We start from the raw sequence: 9808 nt of genomic DNA on the forward strand, positions 1-9808 counted from the left end.
CCGGAAATCGAAACCGGGACCCCATGCTCGGGATGCGAGAACTCGATCGCTAGACCACGACCAGCGGACGTGAGTGGGGAGGGGGCGATGTTTCTGGTGAGATGAAGCATCTCTGCGACCGTTTATAAATGTATAGAAGATGGTATTTATATATAGCTATTGTATTCGCAATAATCATGGTCAGACATTATTTGTGTTAGAGTGCGGCAGTGAGCAGGTTCAACCAACATAACCCAGTTTTGGGCCGAAATTCGTGCTACCTCCAAGAAATTAAGGACCCTGAAATAAACAGAAATTCTAACTGCACGAAATTATTCTTTAAATTAGCTGATTTTAGTTCTGTGAATTGAGCTATGCCACAGATGAAGAATCTTCAGGCAAAGGCCACGTGATTCGCTGAATCCCAGATATTACGCAAATTCTGCTGAATTCAGAATCTCTGAAACCAACAGAAACTTCACATACATGTGAGCTTTCATTATAATTAGAAGTTTGAGTTCTGTCATTTGAGCTATAACACTGATCCAGAATGTTTCAGTGAAGATCACATGACTGGCTGGAGGCAACAATTTACGCTAAGTATAGTTGATTCAAAATGCATGAAACAAATAAATATTCCACAATCATGATGGTATTCATTATACTCAGGACCTCAAGTTCTGTAATTTAAGCTGGGTCACAGATCAATAACCGTTAAATCATGGCCACATGATCCACTGAAGACCAGTCTTTAATCACGCCGTCACAAAGGCAACTGCATCAAACTCTGTGAAACCACATTAGTTAGAACACCACTCATGAATAACAGTAGACAGCAACACATTACAAATGCACACTAAATGTGGCAAGCCTCTCTCTCACTGAAACAACACTGTCAGTGAGATTAATAGTCATATCATCTCTATGTTTCCCAATACTACATTTGGTACATGTGGCTTATGAACTGTTTTCATGGGGAGATTTTGAGCAGATGTTCTTATAACTGCATGTGTAGCCTGTAGAGAACTTGTACCACAGAGATCATAGTTGAGACGATGGAGAACAGGGAGAAAGATTGATTTTGTGGCATGAATGTTGCGTCCAGCAACTTGTCTGTGCAAGTGTACAGGATGGGCGTATGGGTGGGCGGTGAGCAGTGTGAAATGAATAGGCCAAAATTTAGACAAAGGCCATTTATTGGCGAAAGCATGTCAAAAACGGGTCACATGGGCCTAGGGAGGTAGGCTGACCCAGAGCGTATAGTTCAGCGACACATAGTTCGCGAAGCTAACCAAAGTTGGCGTCTGCTAATCGGGCCAGTCCGACCGGCATGCTGGCTGCGAAAAACTAAGTCCCTGGCGCCGCAGCACCGGGAGAAGCGGGAGATATTCACTGCTACAGGGCGTGCGTCCAAGAGAGCGAGGAGACAAGAGACGCATGCCCGGCGACGGGTGGCCGGCTATATTCGACGCACCACGGGGCTTCCTCCGCCCTGATTGGTAGGGACCGAAAAACCAGCGGGGGCAGCAATGGAACTTTCCAGAGTGTTATCTGCTAAGCGACGCCTGGGGCGGCGTTATGTCGTAAGTACATGAGGGAGGCGCGTGATCAAGTAAAATCCCCTGCTGTGTGGCTCGTCCTTTACGCTCCTGCCCCTTCCGTGGGAGTGGAGAACGTATGTGAATTCGCTGAATATAATTATTATTTAAAAGTAAACAATTTTAGTTCGCAAAACAAAGTAAACATCACTTGATTAAAAATGGCCCTCACGGAATATGGCAGGGTTCTTAACCTAAGGGAGGGTGTAGAGACTCTGAAGACGTTCTAGGGGTCGCAAAGGGACCTGCACACGTCAGCAATATTATGTGTATACAAGGATCATCATAAAACATCACAACAACATAAAATATCAAAACAAAATTGGAACAGAACGTAACAGTGTGAGTAAGGTTAACATGCCAGGGGTTCTTGTTGCTAGGATGAAGTAAATGTGTCTCTATGAATTGTGCCTGCAGAGGGACCTCGGGCCCTGTCACTCCACTCTTCCCACAGGATCAGAGAAGGAGAGCGCCAGCTCGCAAAACGTTTTCAATGGGCCAGGTAACATTTCGTCGGGAAGGAAGCCATTTAAAGGAGACTGCTGTAATCTGAGGTTTTGTAAAAACGGTGGGGCAGTTATAAAACTATAAGCATTCTCATGTTAGAAACTGAGACAATACGATCAGAGCGTCTGGTGCACATGTTTCGTGGAGGCAAGACTGTAACTCTGCTGAAACCAGGAAGTCGCCAGGTTCTTTTAGAGAACTACAAAAATAATATATACATATGTTACACAGGCACGACTGTCTAGAAAGCTTAACAACCTTCTCTCAGAAGGTGGAAATGGTCGGCGTGGAAAGATTAGATCTCTTCGTAAATGAGGGACTGCGGTCCCATTTAGGTAGACCTTGCCTGCCGAAACACGGCCATGCTTACTGTGAGAATGACGCCTAGCTATTCTGATTTTTTTTTTTTGAGGCAGGATATGCAAAGCAGAGGCTTCCTCTCCCAGTGTGGGAACCCTTGTACTGTGTCTGTATTGGCTGCAAGGGAAAAAAAGGCTCTAAGCACTATGGAACTTAACATCTGAGGTCATCAGTCCCCTAGACTTAGAACTACTTAAACCTAAGGACATCACACACATCCATGCCCGAGGCAGGATTCGAACCTGCGACCGTAGCGGTTTCGCGGTTCCAGACTGAAGTGCCTAGAACTGCTCGGCCACACAGGCCGGCTGTAAACTTAAAAACGCCACTGTTCTCATTCATACTACGGCAGCCATTCACTGTTTCTATTTTGTTGTAGTGATACATGGACACATCAGCAATTCAGAATGCACTCGTACAAAATTAGTTAGTAACCTTGTGGAACAGGTACGTGTTTTTATTTTTTTATGGCGCACTGAGAACAATTAGACTCGCATTTGACGCTTTGCGTTGTATCTCAGTTACTTGTAGTATGCTGCAGTCATTTTATTTCAGTGTATCTGCTGTCTGTGTCATCTGTTTTGCTTTTAATCGTGTCTTGGCTGTGACTTCTGCGTCAGTTCTTCTCCGCTGTTGTGTCGCTGGTAAAAGCATTGTGCAAGTTTTTCTGGGGCATATTTGTTTATAGGGATATGTAAGGCATTTAAGAGTAGGTTGTATTTCATGGGCCTAGGCATAAATCTGTGCATTATTTTAAAATGGTCAGAATGTCGTTGTGGCGCGTGATGCAGTTGAGTGGGAAGCTTGCGGAAGTAGCAAGTGACTGGAATGCATACGAGAAGCGCAGCTCGTGTGTGTGTGTGTGTGTGAGAGAGAGAAAGAGAGAGAGAAAGGCTCCGCACTGTTGTCGTCCAAAATGGAACAGGAGCCAGTCATGGATGCAGGACAAGGTAGGACGGCGGAAGAAGTTCATTTAAATCACTCTCTAAACAGCGCTCAAATGTAAAATGCAGAACACTCCCCTGATGACGGTCCCGTTCGCTCAGGAAATGAAAGTGAAAACGATGCCGGCAGGTAATGCATGTTGTGTAAAACTGAAAAGTCACGTAAAGCAACAGTCCGATTTCGCAAGCAAAGCGCCATAGAGCAGTTGAGTCGCAAGCGTCTAATTCTGGGGCGTTACTGGGAGTGCACAATTAAAATGGATCATTCAGTTGATGCAAGAGGTAGAGAAGAGATGACAGAAAAGGGAAGAAACGAGACGTCTTGCAATGATACTTTGACATTATACACCTGAGAGCACAAGTTTAATGGGTTCCGTAATGACATAAAGCGGACAACACGTGATTTTTACGCAAGAAAGTTAGGAGTAATAAAGGATTTTTAAACATTTCCCTAACATACTCAAAATAAATAAATAAGCAAATAAATAAATAACGTATCTGAAACGTCAACTTAAATTAAAACAACAAAATATCTTTGTTCATGATACCAAACGGAAACTTAATCGAAAGCGTCCTTACCTTACGAAGCGCTGCGAAGCAGTAACCAGCAGGTCCTGTGCAGGAGAGCATCCAGTCTGTGTACGGCGCAGAGAGTTGGTCCCTTTGACCGTTTATTCATCTGAGCCACGTGAAAATAGACGTTCACGCCAGGTGACGGATCATCCTCTTTTCTTTCAGCACTGCCCATCTACAAGTTAAGTAGGGACTTCCATTTCACCAGTCTGTAAGATCTCTGGCAAAAAGGGAGACAAATTCACAACACTGGAATTTAATCACTCACACTGGTAATGTCAGAAAATAAACAGACTGTGCAGGGAAAAATAAATAAAAGCTGAAGGTATTTTCTGTGGGTGCTAAGTGTTCCTGTGCAGCGTGAAACAGCAAAAAGACTAGACGCTTCCCACATGTTAAGGTGCCATATAATTACTGACCGAATTTAAAAGATTAAAATGCTGTCATAATCTGCTAGTTGTGGGGTACAATATTATGTGTTAAATCCTGGTTCAAATGGCTCTGAGCACTATGCGACTCAACGTCTAAGGTCATCAGTCAGCTAGAACTTAAACCTAACTAACGACAGCACACACATCCATGCCCGACGCAGGATTCGAACCTGCGACCCTAGCGGTCACGCGGTTCCAGACTGTAGCGCCTAAAACCGCTCGGCCACCTCGGCTGGCTGTTAAACCCTGCTTACTCGTCAAATTAGGGGTGCCTACGAAACCTTCTTTCTCGGTTCGCTGGACAACAATTCAAGCAAATTAATTACATTCGAAAACGGAATGATTACAATATTTAACTTTGTGTTAACCAGATGTGTCGCAAGCAAACAGCGAGAGACAAAATAAGCTATGTCCTTCAGTATATACGGGGTATTCAAAAAGTTTCTCCGCAGTGCCGTATGATTGCTAGCCGTGCGTGCGGTATGCCGCAGTGAATATACCGAAACGAAACTCAGTGACATAAAAGTTATTAATTTATTGAATATTCCTTTTTACTTACAAATTTTCACATTAAATGTTGAAAGTGTTCCCCCGTATGTTGAATACAGAATTCAATTCGTCTAATTATGTTTCCAAACACAAGCTGTAACATTTCTTCTGTAACAGAAGCAATGAAAGTGGATATTGCAGTTTTCAGTTCATCGATGGACTTTGGACGGTTGTTATATACACTTGCTTTCGGCGCACCCCATAAGAAAAGGCAGGTCGTCTTAGAAAAAGATGTTCAAATGTGTGTAATATCTTATCGGACTTAACTGCTAAGGTCATCAGTCCCTAAGCTTACACACTACTTAACCTAAATCAACCTGAGGACAAACACACACACCCATACCCGAGGGAGGACTCGAACCTCCGTCCGGACCAGCCGCACAGTCCATGACTGCAGCACCCAGACCGTTCGGCTAATCCCGCGTGGCCAGGTCGTGCTAGGTCAGGCGGTCGTGGAGGCCAAACTCCCTGTGAAATTTTGCGATCACCAAAAACGAGAGCAAGCAGTGACATTGAAACGCGAGCTAAACTTAAAACTTAATCGTTCACGTCAACACGTAACGACACACACCAACGATACTACTGATGCTGGTTCAGAGATAAGCGAAACAGTGGAAAGTTGGGAGAGTCCATTAGAAGGGAAGTAACTCAAGCAGGCGAACAGTCATACGGCACACGCAGCTATCATCCGGCACTGCAGAAAGACATTTTGAACAGTCCTTACAATTCCTAAGTCGCTGGTCTTGAAGTGCCTAATCTCGATGCTGCTGTAGAAGTGGGCCGCGGCGAGTCGGCATGGCGCATATGTTCTCTTCGTTTAGAGGCCGCTACTGTCGCATTGTCGTCCTGGAGAGGAGTCAGTCAGCGTGCAACTGGCTGACGTCTTCCTCACAGCCTCCTCTGCTCTCTTGTTTCCGACTGGCGTGCGAACGCTTGGCTTTACGCCGTAGCATTACGTTAAAGTTCGACAAAGTAAGAGAAGTATTACTGTTAGAAACTGTGTACCTATATTGAGGAAACACAACACATGGCGTGCAAATTACCTTGGTTAAATCCATCCAGTAGGTGAGAATGAGGGTACCTAGGCACTTCCAGCCGTCTTTATGTGGTGTCACCGCCACACACCACACTTGCTAGGTGGTAGCTTTTAAATCGGCCGCGGTCCGGTAGTATACATCGGATCCGCGTGTTGCCACTGTCAGTGATTGCAGACCGAGCGCCGCCACACGGCAGGTCTAGAGAGACTTCCTAGCACTCGCCCCAGTTGTACAGCCGACTTTGTTAGCGATGGTTCACTGACAAAATACGCTCTCATTTACCGAGACGATAGTTAGCATAGCCTTCAGCTACGTCATTTGCTACGACCTAGCAAGGCGCCATTATCAGTACTACTGATATTGTGAAAAATGTAACGTCAAGAGCGACGTTGGTGATTAATGGATTAAAGTTAAGTATTCCACCAGCTACGTCCGTTTTTCTCAATTCTAATTCCCTTGTCATGTTCCAGACCTCACGCCAGCCTGCGTGAGCTAAAACGCGTGCATTTCGGCCTCCTGTAGTAACGGTGTTGGCTCTCCTGCCAACCACAACACTTTACACGTATTTTCAAACCTACAAGAAACTTGTAATCTCTCACAACTCCCATAAAATAATGAACTGAAACAAGAACGTAGCGCAATGAGTGTCGTGGCACGCCAGCCTCTCGCCAACTCGCCGCCAGATGTTTCCACTTCATTCTGAAGAATGTGCTGGACAGGGTTGCTGTCGAACACCTCCTGTTTGAGGGTAGTTCAGGACAGCACAGGCAATAATCTATCTTGTGTTAACTTGTTGACAGATAATTCCACGGAGACCTCTGTGATAGGGCACTCCCACCAGCCTAATAATGCCCTTGCTGTCCGTAGTACCCACTAAGTTAAACAGGGGTGATCGATTTGAGCACTCAACGACAGTCCATAAAATAACACCTCTCACGGCATTGGTGAAATAAATCTAGAGATGTTCATTTTATTTGGAGCTTCACCACATGGATGTGTCCATCAAACTATTCACAGAACTGGGACTCGTCTGAGGAAACGACATTAAACCGCTTCTCCGTCCAATGTCAATGCTGAGTCCAGCACTGCTGGCACGTCTCTGCTGATGCTTCATGGGAGGCTGCTACAATGGTCGCAGCGCTGAGAATGTGTGGCGCTTCATATGTCGCTGCACTGTCTGTGTGGCTACCTGTCTAGTACCAAACAAGCGTACTTCCTGACATACGATTTATGATGTGGCTGTACTATGCTGCACCTCTGAGTGGACAAACTTCCCTCAGGCGCTAGTCGCGTGGAACTATTGAGATGCGGCACAGCGTTGTCCATGGTCCTGCTCTACACATAAATGAGATATTCGCGTGACAGTTGTAAGACCCCGACCACTGCGAGCAGAAACGTTGTTATTCCGCTGCTGCCACACATAGATAGGTGCAGATGGACAACCTCTTTTTTCCACGAACACATAAAACGGTCTTCTTAGAAAACAATAAGCATTCACACGCTGTGCCTTAATAAGAAATCCGTTGGGTAATCTTTCTCTATATACAGAATATAGATAGCACTACTCTAATACACTATTTTGCACTGAAATGCTAATCATTTGCATATCCAAGAATGTAGCACACTTCTTGACCGATTGTTGTTTGTTGCAATGGTCCTCCAAGGTGTTGCAGTTTTACTGAATAGCAGTGTATTTCAGAATACTCCTTTAAAAAACTTAACGAAAAAGTATTTTTCTGTTTAAAGCTTTCTGATACTTGTCTTTGCTTTTCAGTGACTGAACAGCGCGCTTTGATCGCCTTTCTGATGTAATCATTTCCAAGCCTGAATATCATCGTAAAGCACAGGACTTGTAGAAGTTTTTTATCTTCCTACCAAAAAAAAAAAAAAACGGAGTACGAATTTTACTGCTATCACTGAGAAGAGAAAGTAGCTACCTTCCTCAAACAGGTGGTAGGTACACTTATCTAAGGGAGGGGAATCATCAGTGTTATCAAATTTTTGATCCGTTTTTCACTGGAACTTCTCTCTCAATCAAGGATATATCGTATGGTGTCTGATCTGAATCACGAAAATAATATCTCCGTCTACTATTTCCTCTCTTTTTTTCTATGTTAAGCTTACACGTGCACACAAGCTTTCATTGTTCAGAACTGACGTATTTAGCGCAAATGCAGCCAATGCTACTTCCGGAGGATTGAAATTCCGTACAGTAACAAGCTGGTTTGTTGTTTGGAGTGTGCAGAGAAAGCCTGCCGGTGTGGCCGAGCGGTTCTAGGGGTTTCAGTCTGGAACCACGCGACCACTATGGTCGCAGGTTCGAATCCTGCCTCGGGCACGGATGTGTGTGATGTTCTTAGGTTAGTTAGGTTTAATTAGTTCTAAGTTCTAGGGGACTGATGACCTCAGATGTTGAGTCCCATAGTTCTCAGAGCCATTTTTTTTGCAGAGAAATTTGGTGGTGCTAGTCTACTGAGAAACTGGAAATAGTTAGTGTTTCTCAGACTTGTACTTTCTAACACTCTTACTTTTTTTCAGTTACGTGAACATTGATATCCAGCCGAATATCAGTATTCTGAAACTAGCTCGAACTTCGTAGAAATACCCAGAAAGAAGACTTTAGACAATAACTTACGTGTATCAATATATAAACTTCCTGACAGATTAAAAGTTTGTGCCGTGTTGGGACTCCAGTGCGGCACCTCTGTGTTTTGCAGGCAAGTGCTCTACTAAATCAGCTATCAGAAAACGACTCACGATCCGTTCTCTCAGGTTTGTTTCAACCAGTACCTCGTCTCGGGTGGCTCAGTTGTCAAATCACTCGCTCGCAAAACGCGAGGCTGACAGATTCGAGTCTTGGTCAGGCACACAGTTCTAGTCTAGTTTTATAACAGCTCCCATTCCACTGCAGTGACAATTTCATTGTAGATGTGTCAGTATCGTTGACAGATACATGGTACAATTAAGTGTTTTAAAAATGCCAGGTGTGAATAGCAACCTGAACGATAATTTTTGTCCTAACACATCACGTGTCGTACAATCTCATTCTGATCTCCAAATATTGTTCCTCCTTACTTATTTCCGTCTTTTCCAAGCTCCACCGTTCGTCGTTTGAGCTCGTGTACCATCTGTTACAGGGAGGCTCGGTGGACCGTAGGCTGCCGTTCGCCATCTTGTCAGCGATGCACCTGCTGGGAGCGCTGTCGGTGTCGTTCCTGCCGGAAACTGCGCTTCAGAGGCTGCCGGAGTCTCTGCAGGACGCCGCCGAGTTTGGTAGAGGGCGCCCCTACTGGAGCTGGAGACTCATCGCACCGCCGTCATACGTTCAGGGACAATAGGCGCCCTCGATTACGAACTAGTCTGCTGTTTTTTCTTACCTACTTCAAACTGAAGAACAATTTGTCTACTGAAGTAGGAAAAAGAGCTTTAACTCTAGTGGTGTACATATCTTAAACTGTCACACGAAGAATGCTCCTGGGTCACAGTAACCCTCAATAATTTGCAGGTGAAATGCTTGAAAATATAATATTTTGTAATGCAATTGTGCGCTAAGGTACTAAACTCATTTTATTTCACCCCTCTCATGTACTTTTTCAGTCGGCATTATTATTAACAAATCCAAAATTCGAGAGAAAGTAAAAAAAAGTGATGGAAACTTATCACTGAAGAAAACTGAAACTGATCTGGATCTAAAGACTTCATTTGCAATATTCATTTGTGTGGCCATAGTGTCCATATTTGTTTTATAATTCTTGAGGGTATATTTCATCCGTCGTTGCAACTACAAAAATGCATGATTTTTTCACGAGACGCGTTTCCCTTTATTGAGG

At 44.3% G+C, this 9808-nt stretch overlaps 1 protein-coding gene across 6 annotated transcripts in view; it reads left to right on the top strand.

The window, feature by feature from the left end:
• Positions 1 to 9562, top strand: part of LOC126355976 (solute carrier family 22 member 7-like) — a 195542-nt gene extending 185980 nt beyond the window's left edge. For 3 of the 6 annotated variants that reach the window (XM_050006588.1, XM_050006589.1, XM_050006591.1), the window contains one exon: positions 9116 to 9534. In XM_050006588.1, the coding sequence (XP_049862545.1) occupies positions 9116 to 9316 (201 nt within the window). In that variant the 3' untranslated portion in view covers positions 9317 to 9534. Of the gene's footprint in view, positions 1 to 9115 lie in introns of all 6 variants that reach the window. The other 3 variants (XM_050006587.1, XM_050006592.1, XM_050006586.1) reach the window with 3 other exon arrangements.
• Positions 9563 to 9808: the final 246 nt, after the last annotated feature.

The sequence above is a fragment of the Schistocerca gregaria genome, chromosome 3 (genome assembly GCF_023897955.1).
Source record: "Schistocerca gregaria isolate iqSchGreg1 chromosome 3, iqSchGreg1.2, whole genome shotgun sequence".
Taxonomy (NCBI): Eukaryota; Metazoa; Arthropoda; class Insecta; order Orthoptera; family Acrididae; genus Schistocerca; species Schistocerca gregaria.